General features: G+C 37.9%; 3 protein-coding genes across 3 annotated transcripts; 1 reads left to right on the top strand and 2 right to left on the bottom strand.

Annotated features, from left to right (window-relative positions):
* Nucleotides 1–2,022: 2,022 nt before the first annotated feature.
* On the top strand, nucleotides 2,023–8,510 carry GCK72_023929 (uncharacterized protein; the record flags this gene model as incomplete). The annotated part of the gene is made up of 12 exons (XM_003092745.2): nucleotides 2,023–2,094; nucleotides 5,323–5,399; nucleotides 5,710–5,977; nucleotides 6,026–6,095; nucleotides 6,147–6,247; nucleotides 6,299–6,442; nucleotides 6,582–6,658; nucleotides 7,094–7,157; nucleotides 7,207–7,281; nucleotides 7,326–7,415; nucleotides 8,031–8,312; nucleotides 8,361–8,510. 12 exons carry the CDS (start codon nucleotides 2,023–2,025, stop codon nucleotides 8,508–8,510), a joined length of 1,470 nt encoding a protein of 489 aa, XP_003092793.1.
* Nucleotides 8,511–9,326: 816 nt separating this feature from the next.
* Nucleotides 9,327–17,237, bottom strand: GCK72_023930 (uncharacterized protein; the record flags this gene model as incomplete). The annotated part of the gene is made up of 27 exons (XM_003092728.2): nucleotides 9,327–9,422; nucleotides 9,481–9,594; nucleotides 9,639–10,043; nucleotides 10,088–10,426; nucleotides 10,476–10,554; nucleotides 10,601–11,074; nucleotides 11,119–11,240; nucleotides 11,289–11,476; nucleotides 11,528–11,697; nucleotides 11,747–11,988; nucleotides 12,040–12,289; nucleotides 12,335–12,483; nucleotides 12,529–12,958; nucleotides 13,013–13,317; nucleotides 13,364–13,636; nucleotides 13,682–13,783; nucleotides 14,048–14,173; nucleotides 14,216–14,864; nucleotides 14,912–15,282; nucleotides 15,330–15,495; nucleotides 15,548–15,957; nucleotides 16,005–16,168; nucleotides 16,215–16,429; nucleotides 16,482–16,666; nucleotides 16,713–16,859; nucleotides 17,056–17,166; nucleotides 17,220–17,237. The coding sequence occupies 27 exons, from the start codon at nucleotides 17,235–17,237 to the stop codon at nucleotides 9,327–9,329; spliced, it is 6,300 nt and encodes a 2,099-aa protein (XP_003092776.2).
* A 3,445-nt stretch (nucleotides 17,238–20,682) lies between these two features.
* On the bottom strand, nucleotides 20,683–22,853 carry GCK72_023931 (uncharacterized protein; the record flags this gene model as incomplete). The annotated part of the gene is made up of 11 exons (XM_053735629.1): nucleotides 20,683–20,922; nucleotides 20,965–21,089; nucleotides 21,135–21,417; nucleotides 21,467–21,653; nucleotides 21,699–21,824; nucleotides 21,870–21,961; nucleotides 22,060–22,159; nucleotides 22,209–22,363; nucleotides 22,406–22,579; nucleotides 22,623–22,701; nucleotides 22,750–22,853. The coding sequence occupies 11 exons, from the start codon at nucleotides 22,851–22,853 to the stop codon at nucleotides 20,683–20,685; spliced, it is 1,665 nt and encodes a 554-aa protein (XP_053579195.1).

Consider the following 22,853-nt stretch of genomic DNA (forward strand, 5'->3'; position numbering starts at 1 on the left):
TCGATTATATCTGTATGAAGGAAAGACAGAATGGTTTCAGCCCACATGATTTTCGATACATCTTTTCAGTCCATCTGCACCCAGTTATTCTCATTCTTTCACTTTTCCTTTTCTCTCTACATATATAAATATCCCGAGAATTATAAATTCCTGGAGGATATTTTTTGACGTCCCTGAGTTTATGTCACTGAGTTCGAAATAGGATCTGTGAGCGAAGTTTTGTGTTCTCCACTCCGTCATTTTGTATTTCACCGTGTGCATTCTGCAGCTGTAATCTGTTTTGTACTGGACTTTGTTCTTTTCCTTTTATTTTGAGAATCTGTTATAAACTGATGATATGCTTTTAAACTGATGATATGTTATAAACTGATGATATGTTAATATGCTTTTCGAAAAACAGACAAGCCCTAGAACTATAACCGGAAGTTATCGTGTTGTGATAGAAGTGACATCTCAAAAATGCATCAGAATCACGTCTTATGATTGAGTTCGTTGTATACAAGACAAGATCACTTTGTTTTCTTCACACAGCTGAGACGATACAAAATTGTACAATTTCGTACTAGTGACCAATTGAAGATGTCTGATGATCAGCTGTCAGTTTTGGAAACTTCACTCTGTCCGCGCAGATTGTAACAGCCGCTCCTGTGAAACTGCATTCTCCATTTTGTTCTATTTTGAAATTAAATAAAAATCTGGAAGCCTATAGTTCCTTTTTAGTTTTTTTTCAGATAAAAATTCTATTCAGAATACTTCCAATAAAAACAAATAGTTGTTGTTTGATCACCGAAAAAAAAACACAACTATCAAAAAAAAAACAGGGAACAACTGGAAAGAACAATAGAAGGCTATCATCCAAATTGGAGAATTCTGAAGAATCATAGTTCAGAGGTTATTGCTGTGTTGCTCACTTATTTTGATTCATATCGTATTTCCATCTCATTAAAAGAAACATGAATGATGGCTCTTTTTTTTCTTCTTGTATACACGAGCACTCTGATGATAGTCGTTTGTCTGAATCTCTGTAGTCTCTCGAAAATAACAACTTGAGAAACAGAAATATACAGATATATAAATTCACTATGAGAACATTACACACAATACTACGTTCGTGGTGTCTCCACAATACGTTTTCCTTTTTTGTAGAATTGTACCAACTCAATTTTAAAGATCAAACATTGTAAGAAACAATTTATTTTTAAAGTTACCACCTCATTTTATTCCATTCACCCGAGGTGTCTACAAAAGACTCCCACCGACAATCAAACAACTTTGTCTCACTTTATTTCTTGTTCTGTTCAAAATACCATGCCCCAAGAGTTGTTGCACTTTTGCCATAATGTTTACATTCTTCTATCATTCTTTTGAGTTCTCTTATTCCTCTTCTTCTTCCGCCTACCTTTCGTCGTCTAGAGCCAGACGATGATATTCACCAATGTTAAGAAATTTTATTTGGAGCCCATCATAAACCCTCTTCTCCCATTAGCAAGCCTCGCCCACATGACGAAGACTCATGGACTTCCGTTGGAGATACACCAAAAAAAAACGTGGCTCCCTCTTCCATTTGAAACGAAAATTTGAAACTTGGGATGTGAAACTTGTTTTTTTCTTGCTTCTGGTGATCATTTTCCATGCAAAAAAAGCTAAAACCTAAACAATAGAAGAGATACAGAGTGCGAAAGAAGCCGAACTAAACTGACTCGTTGGGTCCCCCTCAAACAAAAAGAACAACAATGTGTCATTTCTCTGTTCTAAATCGGGTGAAACCTTTCTCCAACTTCATGCATGTCCCCCAATATCTCTTATTTTTCACTTTTTGTATCTTTTTATTCTTCATTTTGTATTTTATTACGGCTGACTAGTCACACTCACATGGCCCCGGGAATAACCAATGATGTCTGATTAACTCCTTCGTCTTCTCATTTTTCATCACTTCCATTACTATGACTTGACGTGTTATATCAATGCTCTTATAATTTGTGTCTATTCCATTTTTTTATTTTATTTTCTATTTCAGAAGTGATGCTGAAGTTCTTCCAGAAAAACCGTCGTCGTAACAGTGAACCGGCTGCTCATGTTCCTCCGAGGTTTAATGTGAGTTATTTTATTTTGATTGAAGGATCATAGAAAATCAGATTATCTGACCCAATCGGTTCCCCGAATTAATGGAATAATATTTCGAAAAGGGTATTTTCGGTCAATCACATTTCCGTTGCTGATCGAAAGTTCACCACTAAATACTTGTTTATCAAAACACAAACGGGTAGATTTCTGTTAATAGTACGGGATATTCATTCAACAAAATAGTCTGATAACAATATCAATTCTATTTTTGTTGTTGTTGGTTGGTTCCCGAATACCCTCTGGCGTGAGTCAGAAGTCAGCGGAAAACTAGAAAAACAGCATATAAAATAGAACATGTGTCAAGAAGCAGACTGTTCTAACATTCTACTTTTATGATAGAGCGTTACGTTTTTACTGGAATAACTAAGCATTCCTGCTAGAGTTATTGGTAAACTTGTGCAAAAACAATGTTCTTAAATTCTTAGATTCCGTTTCTTGTCCTTTTTAACCAGTTTATCGCTTCACTCTTCTGAAAAATTCCCGTCTTTTCTGAAAATAATTACAGTATTAGACTTAGACTCCAGACACCACGGTCGTAATTCGCTCTAAGAATTTCAATTCTATAAATGCCGCGTTTGATGAAAAACACCGTCTCATCTTTTTGCCATCTTTTCATTTTGCCACATGTCTAGATAACTGGTGTAACAATTTGGGAGGGGCGGCGTTAGAAGAGCAATGTGATGGATACTCGCAAAAAAAAAAGAACCACGTGTGTGTCATCGGAAGAAAAACACACATAGAAACTAAAACGAACGCAACACAGCCCCATACAAATAGTTGTTTGTGCGAGTAGTGTCGGTCGGCTGTAGTAGGGCGCGTTGGGTTCCATCTTGCAATCCTCCAACCCTCTTTTACTTGCAATCTTTGCCAATATGTTATTGTATTGCCGGACTGGTGACTTTCCTCGAATCATTTCGTTTCTTTACTAAACAAAGTCTATTTTTAACCTGTCTGCTGATTAAATGAAAATATGTACAAAAGGTAATACAGAACTCCTATTCCAAAACAGGAAAACGAGATTTTTTCCTGGACTTGGGGAATCTCATTCCAAAATCTCCCACTTTTTTATATACTGTTCTTCTTTCTGTTGGCGTCATCGCTAAACGAGAAGACATGCACGCTGCCATGGTTCTTGTTCGCATTCGTCATTCTCGGCAGTCTTCCCTTTTTCGGAATAGACAATTGGATTCAAAAGTGCTGGATGGGGAGGGGCCAGTATATTTATTTTTGTGCCGCACGTGCTCATTTCTCTTTGTCTAGCCTGAAAATCTTTCATGTTCCTTTTCTGAGAACTCGATGTAATAGTAACTTATCAAAATTATGGGTAACTTAATTTTAGGTGTCAGGAAAATCAGAAACACAGTTTTTTTGTCATTCACATTTTGACATGTTGAACGTGGGAGAGCAAATAATCAGATTTTTCGCTGATTAATGTTTCATCTTTGGTTCGTTACCATAAATATATTCTTATCAGTTTCAAAAAAACCCGCATTCTCGTGAATTTTTTTCTGTACAATAGGCCAAATAATTAAGCTTGGATGTATTGCATAATTTTTCCGAAGGTAGAATGTCTTACACCACAAAACAATTGCATCTAGTGTTTCCTCCTGAGATATGCACACCTGAAAGTTGTAAGATTCCTGCCGATCATTAAACATCGGGACCTATTTATCACTTCCTCCTTATTTCAATCGCTAGAGTCCATTCTCTAGGTTCTCCTCTAGAGCAATCTCTCTCGTGTTTTGATCGAACCTTCCAGTCTCCGCCCCACTTGATCTTTGCCACTACCACCACTACTACATTCACCCGCATACCTCTTCTCCATGTCGTCTCAGCCCTTCTCCTCTTATTTTTTGTTGTTATCAATTTCAGTTCTTTTCCATCAGGATTTTTTTGTCTCTCCTCCCACTAACCCAACGTGTATTAATTGCAATCAAACGAGGGGAGGGTTGATAACAAACGCGTACAAAAACAAAATACGACTCCTGATCAGTTATTATTGGTTGCCCTCTCTCGGGGACACTCCTCTTCATCTGACTATATTTTTTTGACAGTCTTCATTATCATTTTTTGTCTTCCCCCATTTCATCCTAACTATTACACTTGGGAAGTTTAGTGTAAGGTAATGTACTAACTGGACAAAAAACACAATGTGAATACTGAAATAGCTATGAACTTTACCTCTAAGAATTATGCCTGAAGTAATAGATTACTAGTAAAATGGCGTCATTAAAAACAAAAGAAGAACGTACTCGAAGTGGTTTCTTTTCGGGATATAGTAAACATGTTGCTTTATAGGTAAGGATTATGAAAAATGTTCTAGACGGATTTGTAACAGTTGGTGTTGTTTGGATTCCCGATTGTATCAGATTAAAAGGCAGCATTTCAACCGAAAATACAGAATCACATCACTCTAATTTTAGTAAGCACCAGTACAAAGCATTATGTCTCAATTGAATTAGTCAGTAATAGCTCTCATCCTGTACTTTGAACCCTTCCTAGGCGACCACCACCCCTAACGGCGCAGTTGATGTTTTTCACATTTGTCGCACTTCTAAAATGCTGGCAGCTTCGTCCGGTCTAAGAAGAATCGCAAAATTCGAGTCACGCGTTGTCGTCTTCTTCACGAAATGCTCGGTTTTTTTTCTCTTCTTTTTTTCGTTAGGCGTTCACAGATTACTTAGCCTGATTGACTTGTCATACGGTTTTTTGCTTTTCAATTCCTAACAACGCTTCTCATTTTTCTCAATTCCCATTTTTGTTCTTTTTTCTTTTTTTTTCCCATTCACATTTCAGTCATAAGAGCTCAAATTTTTTCTCTTGAATCTAAAATGGGGAGAAGAGAGCAGGAGAGGAAAAGCACACGGACCAAATAACGCTCTCGTTCTTCTATTTTTAGATATTCAGAGTCTAGCTTGTAAACAACGTGCTTCTTTTTATTCTGTGTTGTTGTGACCAGAGAGTAAAAGTACATTTTCTTCCCCTCTATTTTGTGAGTAGAAGCTTGTTTACATCTGAAATCTGAGCGATTCAAAAAATGTGACCTCATTAGGTCTTATTTCCATTGGGAAACCACAAAAATAGAAAATCTGAAAATCTGAAAATATTTTTTGATCTTAAATAAGCATTTATTTAAAAAAATTCGTGAAAGTTTTCCCATCTTTTGAACGTTATAACAATTAATTTCAAATATTTCAGATTGATTCAAATACAAGACAACGAGGAATGTTGGAAACTACTCCAGTCAACGTGTACGGCAGTTCGATGGATCATGGGTATGTGCTACCGCAACTAATCTAGATCTAACAAATCATGAGAACGGGATGGTCGAATTTTGCCCTCCGGCGGATTTCCTTTTGAGGGCACGACCGGATTAATGCTGATGGTGCCCGCACTTTCCATCATCTCTCTTCTGAAACTGAAATATGTGTTTTGTTTTTTAACACTCCAAAATATATCAGCGTTTCCATCACTTTTTGTTTTCATCTAAGGTTTCACTTCCTCAAAACGAGGACTTTCAGTTAATGCGATGTCACTTTAATTTCCATTAAAAAAAATTATTGCTCAACAATAATTGAGTTCTAGATACGAGTCGGGGCCAAGCATCGACCACTCGCGTCGGAGTTCTTTTGGCATTCGAGAGATTTCACTTCCGTCCCGTCGTCGCTACACAATGCAGTCACGACTTCAAGTTCAGCGTGCCAATGGTGATGGAGGAAACCGAAAGACTTCGTATCAGTATGGAATGAATGCTCCCGGCGGCCAGACTATGGAAACGGATGACGATAATCTCAAACCAATGCCAATGACTCGTAGACGGATGAGTGTTCCAGAGAATGTATTCAGAAGAGCGGTAAGAATTGATTTGTTCAGGTTTAGCATACAAAATGGTTATTTTCAGGATTTCGCTATTATGCGTCCATGTCGAATTTTCAGCAACGAAGGCGCATACGAAGTGCTCTCGGCATTTGGTATGAACAATTATTTTAATTGGCATATTTATATATTTTCTCTATTTCTAGATCGGCATTCGGATCCATACCACACTTTCATGAAGTCTATCACATGCTATGACTTGCAGCCAACTCACAGCTCTTTGGTTGTTTTTGATGGAAAAACAAAGGTATCCGTTTTCAATTTCCTTCTCATCTCAATTGTTTATTTCAAATTTCAGGTCAAAGCAGCGGTGCATGCTCTTTCTCAACATGGACACATTGCTGCAGTTGTCACCAACACTGACAAGTACCAAGCAGAATGTGTTTTCAATATGGGAGACTGTCTCACTGCTATCCTCTTGGTGGCATCTGGAAACCGCGAGGTCAGTTTTGAAGAGTAGAACCTGTTTTCGAGTTTTCGCAGTTTTTGAGATGAAACAATAGATAGTAAACAACCAAGAACTCCCAAGTTTGACAGATCAAAACAATAAAATAAAAGTATGGGAAGTTTTTAAATTTCAGGTTGCCACCATGACATTGGTTGAGTTCTTGAAGGAGATCGGATCCGGAAACATCATTTGCAGTGGTGTGCAAAACAGGTAATCCTTTTGTTACATTTCATTGAACATATATTTTACCAAAATACTTTCCTAGTGGGTTTCCGGTTCTAAAGTTCTGGAAACGACCTCTCAGGTGCATGTTTATGCCACTGAAAAAGAAAGATAGGTGAATAATTGAGTGATGTTTACGTTTATGTGTCTGCTGTCAAATGATGCAAAGAGGAAAAAACGAAGAGGTATCGATAAAACATTTTTCTCCCGCAAAACGCAAAAAGAGTGGTAAACAAGAATCATATGAGAAGAATACGGTTCTTTGTTCGTAGCACGTTGCCTGAGTTTATTATGAAACAAAGTGAGAGGAAATCAGAGATCAGATAAACAACCAGAACCCCCCACCCTCCCCCTTTTCAACTGGAGACTGCTACCCATCAATTGGGCTAAAGGGACCGAATATAACATGTGTTTTTTTTGCAGCGTCTGGGAAGCTGCTAATATCATTTCACACAACAAAATTAGCTTCATTCCGATTTTTGATACGGTATGGAGACTGAAAAATAACATTAGAATTGACATGTTAGATGTTTCAGATTATTCCAAAGCCAGGGACACCACTGTTCTTCTTGACAACTCGTATGATTCTTCAGGAGACTGTTCTCAAACTGGTGAGAAATGAAATAGATTGTGTTCTCAACATAACAATATTTAGAGTGACTTTGGAGATGCGATTCTTCTTCACGTGCGTCAGGCAACCCTCGATCAAAAGAAAATTGGCACGTGGAATGGCGATGTCTTGAAGGTTTGTTTGTGTCAAAAAATCCGGATTCTGGACGACCAAGAACCACTTTTACCTTCTGGTTCAAACAATATCAAAAAATTGACCGTCGATCTTTTTTCCTCAATAACAAAAGTCTGCCTGTCGGCGTACGCTCGACTGCTCTCTCCGTTAACAATGGTGTCTCTGACACTGCCGAGTTTTGCAAAGGTCACATGAGTCTCCTCATTTCAGTCTCTCTCTCTTTTCCAAGTCGAGTTGCCCTTTTTGTTATTGTGTGTTTCTATCTGAAGAGAAAGTTATCACATTGACTGATGTCTCTTCCAGTAGGTACATGTCTCGATTGTTTGAGTGTCGATCGTCTCTGTAAGGAGTAGTAGTCTCGAGTTACTTATAATCTCTGCGTAAACTCTAATGGTAGCACTTGGAGATTTCTGCAAATACAGCAAAGGGTGAATAACAGAACCGGAATTTAGATAAAAGACAAAAACAGTTTGATACGATAACGGTTTTAGAAATCATCAAACAGAATTAGAGACTGGAATTGAAAAATAATCTTATTATCGAAAAGAAAGTTCAAAACATGAACTCAGATCAAAATAAAAGTAAAGTATTGTTCACATGTGAAAATATTTTCAGATTGGTTTGAACACTACCATCGAGGACACCATTAAAATGATGGCTGAGAAAAAAATGTCAAGCATTCCAGTCGTCAATGATTTTAACCAAATCGTGAATATGCTTGCAAGAAAGGACATTATTTTGGAGATCATGAGCCATCAAGGCGGAAACTTCCACGACATGCTCAAAGAGCCAGTCAAAATTCTTCGATCTCTTCAGAATCCGTTGGTCTATGGACGCACCAATTTCACGGTGTTTGAAACTGTTGCCAAACTTATAACTTCGGATAAGAGTTGCTTGGTAAGAAGATGAAAACATGTCTTCAATTCCTGAACTTCTCATTTTCAGCCAATCATCGATGAAGGAAAGCGTATCTTAGCTGTGGTGTCCTCAAGAGACATTCTGAGTTACATTCAAACAGCAGAAAGGACACCAACCGAAGATAGATCTTCATCAAGCAACTCGAGTACATCTAGTATGCCAAAAACCGCAAAGTAAAATGTGAATTGGGTATACAAAACATATCTTTTTGGAATAATGCCAAAAAAGGTTTTTTCATGAATTTTTCACTTTTTCATCATTTTTCATTGCACTTCTCCCAACAAAATCATTCCACGAGTTCTGGAATTTTTCAAACCTTCTTGCTTTAACTTGAAGCGATCTTGTTCTTTTCTCATTAATCTTGACAGTGACCCATCGGTCTGAAAACCAATTGATGTATATTTTTTATCTTGTCTCATTCTGCTTCTTTGCTCCTTGTGGTCCGTTTTTTGTAGTTAAAATATTATTTTGTTCATCGGAACCAAACAACCAAAAAAATTTCAAAAAAAAATCCAAAAACAACAAAAAAAGTAATTTCATTGCTAGTGTTGTGCTCACCCTAATTTATTAGTTCCTTCTCACATCTTTTGTAAAAATCGTGATTTCCCATTTTTTTCTTCCGGTTCTCTATTTCAGTTTTCATTGTACTAGAAATCTGTAATTTTCCCATTTTCCAAAAAATCCCAGTTCTTTGACATTTGTATGAATGATTTATCAAAATAATTAACTGGAATCACAAGAAATAGTGTCATTAATACAGTAGGAGGAGTTACATACACAACATGGTTTTGTGAACAAGTGGAAAATACTTTGGAAAATGCGAATAACAAAATTGGAGTAAATACAGACATGAAAATATAGTTATAAAATATTTTTCAGAAAAAAAAATGGGGGAAATGAGCAAGAGAACCAGCATTTGGGAAAAAGACAATATATTCAGTTTTTGGAGATTGACACGTTTTTTATCGGTAGTACAAATGAAATGTATAGAATCTATAGTGCCACCTCCCTATGTTTAGAGGGATGATTATTTTGGTTTGATATCAGAAGAGATATATATGAGGTGAGCAAATCGTCCATTTTGTAACCCTGAAAAAAAATACATAAGAATTTATTATCTTGAAAGTATATTAAAAAATCAACGTACCACAGTAGTATCCAAAAGGAGTTTCTTTCCTTCATTACCCTTCAACATATTTCCAACCGTCATGTTGAAATACGTGTTTCCACTGGTCCAGTTACAGATCACATTGAATGGATACTGAAAACTAGTTTTCAGTCACACGACTCTCTGAATCATCTTACCTGAACAAGCAGATTCTTAGTATCCAAGTGATAAATGTTCACTCCAGTTTGATTGATGGCAAGCAAAAGTCTATCTGGAAGACTCAAGTCAGAGTACTGAGAGACTGGGAAGAAAGCGGATCCAAATGTCGGCCAGCGACAAATATAATTCAAGAATTCTATCTTCGCTTGGTCAGACTTCAAATGTTCTACTCTGGCATATGCGTTTCCGATTGTTTTTCTCCATTCACTTGCAGAATACATTTTGAGTGAATCTTTCGGAACTATGTCATCAAGTAGTTGAGGGATTTGAGCAATTGGAGCATTTTTAGAGTCCTTTGTCATGGCTCGCAGGATGAGAGCTGCCAATTCGATAACGTCATTTTTAGTAGTTTTATGATAACCAAGCAAGTATTTTTGGGATTCCTAAAACAGATTTTTTGTGAACATTAGCTATAGCACCAACATACCTGATGATAATGGAAAATAATATCTGCTTGTGGATCGGCTCCTGGAACAAAGTTGTACCAAAGCTTCCTCATAAAGTACACTTGATAATTTATCGGGATCATAGTAGCATCTTTCTGCATAGCATGGTTCGTGTGAACCCAATCAGACAGTGATCGGACATAATCGAAGAAGAACTCTGTTTCCGGAACAGCCAGTACTTTGTCCTTTATTTTGACAAACAGACTGAACCCATCTGATGACTTCAAACCGAGCCGATATCCAATCTTGTGACAGAAGTCGCGGGCTCTCGTAGCAGAGTCCACTTCTATAGCTTCATCCGTGCTGTCCGGGAAGAACACCTGGAAGTTTAAAACTGATCGGTCGAAAAATTCACAACAAAGCGTTTACCTTATGGAATATTTGTGTTGTCTTATGTTGAATAGCTTCAACTTCGACAAGATGTGGTGGATACTTTCTACTTCCGCCCCTGCAAAATTAGAATGTTTATTTGAGTTCTTCAAATTTCTACTCACTTGGCAAGTTTCTGCATACGGTTCTGACAGTCCAATGCAATTGGATGAGGTCTTGACTTCAGGAAATGACTTATTTCTTTGGCCAATGCAGCACTTGGGGCAAACAATCCGGTGGCCATCCATAAAAGTTCCCATCCTCGCTCTTCGGACATAATCGAAGGATTCAATGTTAACTGCTTTACAAGTTGACAGTAAAGTTCATCCCTTAAAGCTTCCATTGAAATTGGAAGTTTGAAAATATGATCAGTCAAGTGAGTTCCAAGGCGACTTCTTTTTGATGGTTCATCTCCCATATACTTCATGATTGCTGCGAATATTTCCACTGCTCCACGACAAGCATCATCTCTGCCATTCAGTTTTTTGAGAAGTGGATGTTCAATGTGATCTCTTGAAAATCTCCAACTCTCGATTTGTGATTCTTTCTTTCTCAGTGTCATCAAGGAGATTTGTGATCCAACCCTTTTCACTTGTGAACTAAAATTGGAAACTTGAAACATGTTATAGAATTAGTACCTCACTTGAAATTTTCTTCTGCAAAGTTTTCAAGTGTGAATGGTTCCGCATTATAGTCAATAACATTGAACTGTTTGTTGTTGTTAAAAAGATCGAGGCTCATATCCATATCTTTCGGGAATATTTGCTATAAATATATACTTGATTAAATATAGAATCATATAGTTATTTATACCAATGTGTTTTTGGATGGCTTCACAAGGGTTGGTAGAACATAAACATTTTCAGCACGGATTAGACCAAACAAGCATGTTCTGGAATTCTCTCCTTTCACGACACTCTCAGTGAGCAATGTGTTTCCGGTGAATTCATTGACCAGGATGAGAAGATCTCCCTTTTCGAATTCAAGGAAGTTGTTTTTCTCTGTAAAAATGGAATTTGAAGTCTACTGAAAAAAGGAAACAAGTAACGAACCGTCTCCTTTCTGTGACTTCACTGCAACAAGATATCTACTTCGCTTCTTCAGACCCTCTAAGAACAAGACTATCAGATTAGTGATATCATCAGCGTTCGGGGATTGGAATGTATACTCGTCTCCTACCACAGACCGAATTGTGCAAGTGTCTGTTGTACTTCGTTTTCCCCTGAAGAAGCATTTTCCATGTTTTTCAATAACACACTAAATGCACTCACTTTCCGTAATAGGCAGTTGAAATTTCCGGGAAACTGAATTCAAGCATAACATGTTCTCTGTCATCAACTACATAAACACCAGTCCAGTTTACAGCAATAATAACTTCATTCTTTGGAAGAGGTGGTCCAGCGAATTTCAGTGCTTCATAGAACCTGGAGAACAGGAGAGGCCACTTGGTCTTTGCAATAGACACAACATCTTCTTTGACTTCAATTTGGGATGGAAGACGTCCAGTGAACTTCTGAAAAAACGGATGAAAAGGTGAACACTGTGCGATGATTCATGAGGGTACCTTTCTATACTGATGCATGATTGTCTGCGTCCATTTCTCAAGTGCCATATCTTTACCCGCTATCTCAAGATCAGGAAGATATGAAGCGAGATTATTCTCAAGTTTATTCACATCCATCACCCCCTCATCAATATAATATTGTTGTGCACAAATTGCAGCAAGCTCTTCATCTTTGTCACATCTATACTCGCCATACTTGATTCCTCTGATAACTTGCTGGTAGATCAGATTAGTACTGACTGGGTCATCTCTGAAATCATTTTGATATTATTTCAAGAATTCAAAAAATTCTTACTTTGGATCATGCCAAGGACTGAAAATTTCCTTTCTGAAGAAAAGCCTCCATGGAGCATTTCTTTCTTGTCTTCCTTGCTCCTTCGCGTATTGTTCACATTGAGAGATGGCATCCATCACGTGATCAGTACCACTTCCGAGAGAAGATACCTGCGAATATCAAAATTATTCTGAGTACTTTGACCAAAAACTAACTTTGTCGAAAAGTGCAATGTATAAACTGAAACCAAACGAATTTGTGAGACCAACTTTCTCTGCAAGTTGCTTGCACAGTTCGGAAGCTGTTGTTGCAGAATCAGCGCAGAGTGTTTTGACACTTCCATCCATGAAAGTGACTGCCAAAACTACTGGCTTCTGTGATTTGTTGGCTTGTAACTCCACATAACTCGGTGGTTGGTGTCTAGTTCCATTCACTTGTGTTCTTCTGAGCCTATCTTCAATATATGTAGAGTAACCCGTTCCAGCAGGTCCTCTTTCACGGATAAAACAGAAAAGATACTTGATGAATCTCTCACTTGGAGCAAAGCATCCTACGCATAGAGACAAAAGAATCCATCCTCTAGCTGCTGACAGTTTTGATGGATTGTTACTCAATTGCTTGCACAACTGACAGTATATTTCATCTCTGTAATCAATTAATTTTGAGAATAAGCTGGTCCCTCATAACATCCAAACAAACCTCATATCTTCTCTTAAAATACCCAATCCAATGATATAATGTAATTTGTCCAAACTGGTCATTGGCTTATTTTCCAACATTGCATTGAATCCAGAGTACGCACTATCAGAAGAAATAGATGAAGTGTCAGAACCACCAATCTTTCCTTTTCGCTTCAATGTCATACTGATCAACTTCTTTCCCATTCCCTTTTTCAGAGTCTTTGTTCCTCCGTATTCACTGGATAGCAATGCTTCTTCCACATCTCGAGAACTGAATTTCTTCCCAAGAGTAGCATATAATCGGCTCATCACAGGCGTTTTATCCTAAAAGTTTTACACCAATGAAATTTTATTTCGAAAGTTTACTCACATATATTTCAGATCCATTAGTTGAACCTGGCTTGACATCTGGCAAGTCTCCCATAAAACGAAGAATAGTTGTCCACGAGGCTAACGCTGCAAGTTGAGCACTTGGTTCGGTATGTGAGAGAAGTGCAGTCTTGATAGGTTTCTTGATATGCGTGGCAGTGGCTTGAGCTTGGAAGAATGTAGCTGCATACTTTCCGAATTGAAATTTGCTAAGGTCTTCATCAATGAAGGAGTCGATACGTGGAATATTCGTTGATGGCATGACAGGCGACGGCTGAAATCAAATGTTGATATCAATCTGTTAGAATTATACACTCACATGGAGTTTCGAATAAGATCCACATCTGCTACTATCAGTACTGTCATTTTCATTTCCAGAATCTTTTCCGTCAGATGGCAAGAAGTCAAACAAATGCCCAACCTGAAAAAATAATCTGATAGTTCAGTAAATCGATCCGTTTCCCGAAGAAAATATGAAATAGAGAAGAGACTATAACGACCACAGATTTCACGCAACCAACACAACATTCTCAACATTACCTTCGAGTTCCTTCCATTCAATAGTTCGAACTTAATTGATTATATAATGAATTGATTAAAAAATTTGGAAAACGCTTATTTATTTATTTTTGTTACAAAAAACTGTAACGATAAGAAAAAAGACAACTATATAAATTTTACTTACCAGCTCTTCCTCGTGGGTATCAGAAATAACTGAAGCAGTTGAAGATATCTCAGTAAGCGGTGCTTTTTCTCCACGTCTTCTCATTTCTCCAACTTGTCGACGTAGAAGTGTTCCACGGCAGACAGCCTAAAAAAAATTGCTTCTTAAAAGTTCTGATATTTTACTAACTTGGAATTGAATGATTGTTTTGCGTAAAGATTGATAATGTGACACCAACTGTCTTGAACGGAGAACAGCCTGAAGACGTGAAAATCCGGAAATAATCTGTCGATATCTTTTTCTCTGGTCATAACCTCTCCAGGCGGTTTGAATCGTTACTGCAGCTTGCCGCTGTTTCTCGAAATCTTTTCTGACCAACCATCTTCTTACGTTCTTCTGAATGATGACTGCTTTGTCTTTCAGAATTCTGTAGTATTCCTGTTCCAGAACCAAATCATGTTTGTCTTTCAAGAAAACTTTTGTTTTTCCGAGTTGGTAATCAGCATTTGTTCCGAGGACTTTGTGGCAGATCTTTTTAGCAGCATCATGTAGATCAATCCGATTTGCAGGACCACGAATACTGGGAACAAGTACGCGGTAACGGAAAACAAATGGATAGTAGTCATGTCGAATTGGATAACCACTTCTTCTGATTTTGATAGTCTCCATCATTCCAGAGTAACGAAGTTGTCTCAATACCAGGTCTCTATCCATAACCAACGCTCTCTTCAACTCATTTGGTTTGATACATCTGATGAAGAACGGATGAGTTTGAGTCAGTTGGACCATCAGTTGCTCTAACGATCGACGGAACTGGTTTCCAACAGTAACCTTTTTTCTGAAAATGTCATGAATGATTGAGTTTTACTCGGTATAATAATTTACCTTGTACCAGTATCATATTCGATGTCATCAAACAGTCTAGCCAAGAATGGCATTTTCGAAGATGAAATAAGTGCAGATAGATCTCCCGAGAATGAATCACGGTTCTTTTCGAGAAAACCACGTGTGTTATAGAACACGTTTCCAGCAAAGTGCGTCACTCCGAAAGCCCGTTGAAGCTCTGACTTCGGTTGCAAATATAATTCATTTCTACCATGAGTGGAATGAAGTTTTAGCAACATTGTTTTGTCGGTTCCTTTTGGGAAAATACTTTCTTCGTCAATAAGTGACAAGATGTTCAGCGGCCTCTGAGCAATCAGATCAACTGTAGCCTGGTTATCGACAAATTTGATATGACGCCAGTTGATGTTTTCCTGAAACAAAAACATCTCTGTGACAAGCGTTCACCCAGTCTGCTTACCTCATCATACTCTTTCTGCTCCATTTTGAAGACGTGCTGGACAAAAAATTGTTGGAGTGTCTCATTGGCAAAGTTGATGCAGAGTTGTTCAAAACTATTGCTTTCAAAGTTCTCAAATCCAAAAATATCAAGAATCCCAATTGAAGTTCGTTTTGACTGTGATGGCCTGAAAATCATAAATCATTGCTTGTTTCTGGGCTTAGAATCTTGTCGCTCACTTGTAAATAGCATCGTTCACTCTTCTAACGATGTGAATGAACAGTTTCCCGTAAATTGCCTTTGCAAGGGCATCTCTTGCATCAATCGCTTGTTGGCCATTCAATCTAGAAATGACGCGTTCTTCGCGTGTCACCAGACTCTTTGTAGTGATTGCATCAAGAAGATTCTGTTCATGCAAATGTAAGAGTTTCGCGATTCGAACAAGTGTTGACGGATCTGCGACATCAACGGACTCCATATTATCAGTTGTATTCTGTCGGAATCTGATGTTTCCAATATGAAGAAGTGCTGCCAAGAGTTTGAATATACTTCCGATCTCCTGTTCATTAATCATCAAAACTCGCATTGCAGAACGGATTTCAGCCAAATCAGCAGCATCATCACGTCCCTCTGCAGTTAGTGTTTTTCCCTGAAATACAATAGCTTGATAACAAACAAAAAAACTAAAACTCTCACTTGGATCAAGTAGTAGTAGTCCGCAGCAGTTCCCAACTCTAGTTCTGCTTTTTCGTCTTTGGATAAACCAGCCAACAGGCAATAGAAAATGTGATAGTTTCTTTCATTTTCTGATTGTGTGACAATTCTTGACTTTTCCAGTAGATATTGCTCAATCTTGGCTCCTGAATTTCTATTTTAATGAGACATCCACCATCACCAATTACAAACCCTCGATAGATCCACTTTCATTGAAATGTACATCTATGTACTTCCCAAAGCGAGACGAGTTATCATTGCGGATTGTCTTCGCATTACCAAATGCCTCAAGAACTGGATTTGCTTCAAGGACTTGTTGTTCAATCCAACTATGTTGTCCACTAATTGTTGCCAAAAACTGGAGGACAAGTTTTGTGGATTCTGTCTTTCCGGCACCCGATTCACCACTGAAAAATATTCAGTTTAACGCATTAATCAATTCGAGATGAATACTGTTACCTAATGATGACTGATTGGTTCTTTCTTTCTCTTCTCATATTTGTATATGCATTGTCAGCAATTGCAAAAATGTGAGGTGGGAGTTCTCCAATTCGTTTTCTTTTGTACATACGGATTTCGTCAGCTGTGTAGATTGCAATATCCATATATGGATTCACAGCAATCAGAATGGATCCAGTGTACGCCTGAAAATTTTAGGCTCACTGCCATTCACACCTTATCAGAACTAACATAGATCAGTTTTTCTCTGTATCTGACAAACAAATTCCTGAGAATTGCACTCTCATGAAAATCCCCCAGTTGACACATATCTTCTACACCTTGTACTGATGTGGGATGCATCAATCTCACTCGTCGATCCGCCGATAGCCATTGTTCCTGAAATGAAATGTACTTTTGTTCCTTCATTCCAATCCTCTCAAAAGTTGCAACAGGATATCGGAACTTATCAGACGCGTGATAACATGTTAACGAGAGATGGTTGCCCCCGCAGTGAAGCGAAAGTAAGAAACGAATTGAGGTCAAGACCCGACGGTTAGTATCACTCAAAATGTTCGAAACATTCAAAACATACGTTTCCAAGATCATCAATTACTTTCAAGCGACCATGGTCCTGATCGATGACACGGGCTCCGATCGGGATCGAACCCTCGGCCTTTCCAGGCTCAATCCAGATGAAATCACCCTGAAAAAACAAGTTACGTAACACAAACAGCTGAATAAATAGTAATCGGTTACCTTGCTTACTAATACCATTGTTATTTCACAGGTGCACACTCATTGAGAATCGAATATGATGATTTCTGAAAAAAAAATACTGGACTGATCAGAAGATGAGTACAAGAAGAGAAGAATTTGAAGAATTATCATAAAAAAGAAAAGTAATAATTTCTGAGGGGAACCTGTGGAAAGATGATATTTAAAAAATGGGGACCGTGGTACAGTAAAGAAAAATTCAAATATGGTCCAGTAAACATGAAGTAGATTATAAGTGAAGATCAGAATAGTGTCATTTGAATTTGACATTGAAAATAGTAGAGTAAACGAACATATGGCGGAAACAGACATGAAAATTATGGTACATTCTAGAAATGATCAAAGTTGGATAATGCAAAGGATGACCTTCTGATCCATATGTAATACAAGCAAAACAAAACAAAAGTCGGGTATTGTCAAAAGTCATGAGCTCGAGTTGGAACACAAAATATGCATAGGTTCAATAAGCCGAAAGTACACAGAAACCCGCAAACGTTCGGTTTTCCGAATAAAGACGCCGGAGGTTGTCTCTGTTCGTTTTCTTTCTCTCTTACACATTCATTTGTTGACCAATGTATTGAGGGGCCCCTGGTCTGCAAGTGATGAGTCCAAGAGACATAGAGAGAGAGTGGCAAGAGAAACACTGTGATATTTGACCACGGTTAATCCGAAATGCGCGGACTATCTCTCCGTCATCTTCCGTACTGTTTCCAACCGCCGCTCCTCCGGCCGCAATTGTCTTCGGTCACATTAACTAGCCACTACTATTTTCTCCTTCTTGTTTCTATCGTCTTCCAAATGAATGAGGTCATCTTCACAGTGAATTGAATAAAATTCAAATTAGTCAGATTCACTGTTTATCAATGAAACTTAATGAAACAATAAGAGGGACTATTTGAGGATTTAATATTTTAGAAATTTTAAATGAACTTATGTCAGACTAACTTTAAAAAAAAATAAAAATGGACATATTCATGAACTGTCTAAAAAAGGATTATACGTTTTTAGTATAACGAACAGGAGCCAAAACTGAATGATCAAGAGAAAAAAAGAACAAAGAGTGGAAGGAGATGAAATAAACAACAAATATTTGCATTTCTTATGTAGACGGTCAGTCGAAATTGAGGTCATTCAAAGAATTGAGATAAGCTTGTACGAATAACAACTTGTATCCCAATATGAGTCGCTTACAAGACAAACCGAACGACTACTTGTTTCGATGCAAATTACATCCCAGCGACTTTTCTCATCTTCGGCATTCTTCAGCTATCAGGAATGGAATGATGATCAGGATGGGATTGGTTTTTGATGGAAAATGAGATGATCGAATGAAAGTGATCTGAGAGTGAATGAAGGGAAATCATGTAAGAATGCAATTGAATTCAATAGAGAAGGCACTCGTATGACACTTAATGAATAAGTTGTAACTTCAGCTGTCAGCATTATAGATACATTTGAATGTACTGTAAATTAGTAAAGAATGAGAAAATCATTTTTCTTGAGAATATATTAAATAGGAAGGAAGATGTTTCTGTTAAGAGTTTTGAGGTAGTTCTGTTAAGACTCTCCATTTGTCAGAGCTAATACAAATACTGAAAAAATAAACTGAAATTTTGCATGAAGAGTATTATCAACAGTTTAACTCTAATGATTAACTCTAATGATTAAAGAAAAAATCGAAAAAAGCAAGACCTTCTTTACGGAGCACTAATGTAAGAAAAAACGGTGTGACGATTCTCCGCATTCCAGGTCTAGACGAAAGAAAGGTATGACATAACGATCCTTCTAAAAAACGTGTTATCTCCACTTGAGTTCTTGAAGAAAAAAGTGAAAACATTGATGAAGAGTGGGAGGAAGAGACAAATATTGTTTAGCAAGAAGAAGAAGCGAAAACAGTTGTTTAGCGCCATAAGTGGACACTACGGAGGCCAAAAGACAACGATTGGGAAGGGGAAGAGCTAGCCGATCCATTGTTTCGACACCGGTGCGCGGCTTTGTGCACTCGGCTGGCGCTGGATTTTAACAAAAAGCAACAAGATGATCGATCATGAAGTGGAGAAGAGAAAGTGGGGGTGGAAGCGAATGTAGTTGAAGGCTTTGGCTGTAGTCGGAAGAGTAATTGGATAGGTAATCGGATATGGCTATTTATTATTATTGTTTGCCCGATTAAGAAGACCTAGGGCTAAATGAATTTTCTGGAAGATGAGAACTCAGGTAGGTAAAAAGATTTTAATTGAAAACGAGAATAATGATCTACCAGAAATGCCAGTGAGCTAGTTGTACAGAATTGATGCCATTTCTGTGGACCGTTCGTTTCCAAATTTGATTGTTAGATTCTAGAGCTTAGAATATTTTTAATGAAATGAAATGAAACAACAAAATTAATATTTTTAACAACCGAAGAAGTTATAAAAGCAAAATTTCAAAATATCACATTAAACTAGAACATCCGGTACTCTGTAAAAAAGGACAAACGCATAAATCAATTTCTGTGTCAATCAAGAATCCAGATTTCAATTTCTTGAAAACCATAAAATTTCGTCAGATCGAACGCATTGCGCAGAGCAACGACGAAAACGGAAGCCGGTCATTGCAATACAGACATCATGCGGATTGTCTGCGTGTCCACACCTCAGTTGCTCACTCATCCACGGCTTTCCGGACAGCTTGGAAAACCGCGCAGAGAGTGAAAAACCAAGACGGCAAGAAAAGAGCCTATCGGACAAATGACGAAAATAGCTCGATGGATGACGACCTCCACAGTGGGAAACGTATTTGCTCGATATTTTTGTCATTTCGGACCAGTCAAACTTTGAAAAGACAACGGTTTAACAGAGAAATGATTTTGTTGAACTCCAGATATCAATAACATCAAAAGTGTTTTTGTCATGGAAAAACAGAATCATACTACGAGGAAATTTTTAGACACAAAAAATAACCATCATATGTCACTTTTAACTGAAACGTGAAAAAAGCGAAAGTTGTTGAAAACTGTAAATTGATTTCTTTTATCTTTTTAATCCTTCGAGCCACCTATTTTTCCTATAACAGAAGAAAACCTAAATTTCCTAAATTCAATGTCTCAAAAAATTTGTGACTCTTTTTTAAGAAAAGTATGTCGATACATTCAGTGAGTACACACACATAAAAAAGACGTGAAAACGCCCTGATGCCGGCTTCTCTCTTATCACCATCTTCAAGTTTTCTTCACATTTTTTCAAATGCAAACAGAGAATAAATTTATAAAATTTTAGATAGAAATGCGTTTATTCTGGAATAAATAGTTATGGCAAGATGATAAATGCATATTTCAAAATGTTCAAAATTGAAGTTTTCAAGAAGGACGTCTTTTGTCTATGTGGAGAATACTCCTGGAATATGTTATACTGGAGATGAAAGGTAGCCAATTTGAGAACGGAATGGGGGTGGAGAGGGGTGATGGATTCTACGATTTGATAAGAGTAGAGTTGCTAAATGGTCGGATTCTAGAGTAATAATCAATTAGGAAGGGTTGAGTATCGTCTTCGTTCAAGAATCCTTTAGTATTGCAGTCAGGACATAAGAATTTGGCTGGGAATTGGTATTTCGGGAACTTTGGATCTTCGGTCTCTCTTCCATGAAGTCTCGCGTTAACTTTGTTGTGAGCTTTCCACAGGTACAAATAAACATCTTCCGGACGACGAACCTGAAAAAGTATTGTTTTGCAATAAACTCTTCATTGACTTACATTTGCTTCCATCTTGAATGTATCAGTTGTCATTTTCAAGAAATGATCTCTGCAATGATTGCATCCGAAGAATGATCCAACCCAGTCACGGATAGATTGGAGTGGTGGGAGTGGGAGTGTCACATCTTAACGATAGAAATTTTGTTTAACTATCAGATTTCTGAACGTACCATTGGTCTTAGCTTGCCAGTTCTTAAATGCAGAAACAGTCAATGCATGGAAAGTAGTCCACAATCCACAAGTGTATCCTCTGTACTGAGTTGATGATCCAGCACAGTGATCCCAGTTAGTGTTCAATGGGAATGGGTGTCCAGCCTCCTCTTCTGCTGCGAGGAACTCTTTCTGCCAGTCTTCAACACTGATTGGTGCTTCCAATCCCTTTTCAGCTATGTAGTCACGGAGTCTTGAAAACACGCGAACAGCACGGCTAGATCTGTCAAGGTGAAGAACAGTCTAAAAACATATTCTTATTCTAATTTCAGACAACCCTGTAAGCTCATACCGAATTGTCGTCGCTTCCTTCGATGGTTGTTGTTGGGAAGTTATCCGCCAATAGGGAAGTAAACTCGTAAAGAGCAGAAAGATTAGCAGCTTGAAGTGGGGCTCCAGTTCTAGCAGATTCACGGAAAAGTGCATAACGCATTGCTTTAAGCATATCCACTTCCGACACATAGTAGTTTGGTTTACACCTGAAATTTTAAACATTCTCGAGGCTATTACTGAAATATGCTCACAATTCTGGGTTGCTATTGCAGTCAACAGTCTTGTTCTTTCTACTGCTGAAATGAATCGTTTGGAGATGATTGTCAGATGGTTTTCCCAGGAATTGGTCAATCTCGCGGAGAAGAAGGCGACGGAGTCTGAAAAATATGTGTCTGTTTTCTGCAAAATTTAATGCGCCTCACTCAGCAATTAGAACTGGTTTTCGTTCTCCTCGTTTGAAAATTGCCAGAGATGGGAAGTCAGTAATTTTCAGAGCCTCTGCAAGTGGGTGACTCTTCAAGCATCGACGAGCAACAAGACGGTCACGGTTAGCACTGAGATCAAGCAGTAACTAAAATTGTATATGAGCAATGTCATATAGTTAAGGTCTACCTGAGCACCAGTAAGACTAGCTTGGTTGGTTTCAAAAATTATAGCAATGTGGTTGGCAGAAGACGATGACTCGTTCCACAATTCTCCATACGTGACAACGCTACAAAAACACTTGCGTTCTTACTGAAACCAAATATATTTATCCTTACTCCTTCAGGAAATCGAATGTTGGCCATTCCTTATAACGATTCAATGCATAATCATCCATAACAGCTTTCGTTAGTTGCCCTCTCATCTCAGAAACAGTTGAGTATGGTTTAATTTGAGATCCCTCTGTGGAGTTGATAGAGTCACGTGGGAAATACTAAACAAAGTTGTTATTGGACCACACGACATATCAAATTACCTTGATCAATGGGAAGAATCGGACACCATTTGATCGGCACACGTGCTCATTGACCGGATCTGCACAGTTGATCGCAGCGATTTTGACAATATTCTGCCAGCCATCGACATCTTTTGCGAGATTTTTGTAGGTTGGAGCAAATGCTCGACAATGGCCACACCAGTCAGAATAGAACTGAATTACAAGTATAGGCATTGGTTAGTTAAATAATTATTACCTCCACAAGATATCCTGCATCACCAGACTGTGATCCAAAAATTGTATCATTGAATGTAACCTCATCGAGTTGAAGAACACTAAAGCGTTTTTCTTTTCAAATTTTTCTTAATTAGATATCAATATACCTGTCTTCAGGGGAGTACAATGTTGGATTCGCACCTTTGGGATGATATCCGTATGTGGCTATATCCGCCCACACGGGTGTTGTTAAAAGGAGAAGCAGGAACAT

This window comes from Caenorhabditis remanei, chromosome X, assembly GCF_010183535.1.
Source record: "Caenorhabditis remanei strain PX506 chromosome X, whole genome shotgun sequence".
In the NCBI taxonomy this organism is placed as follows: domain Eukaryota; kingdom Metazoa; phylum Nematoda; class Chromadorea; order Rhabditida; family Rhabditidae; genus Caenorhabditis; species Caenorhabditis remanei.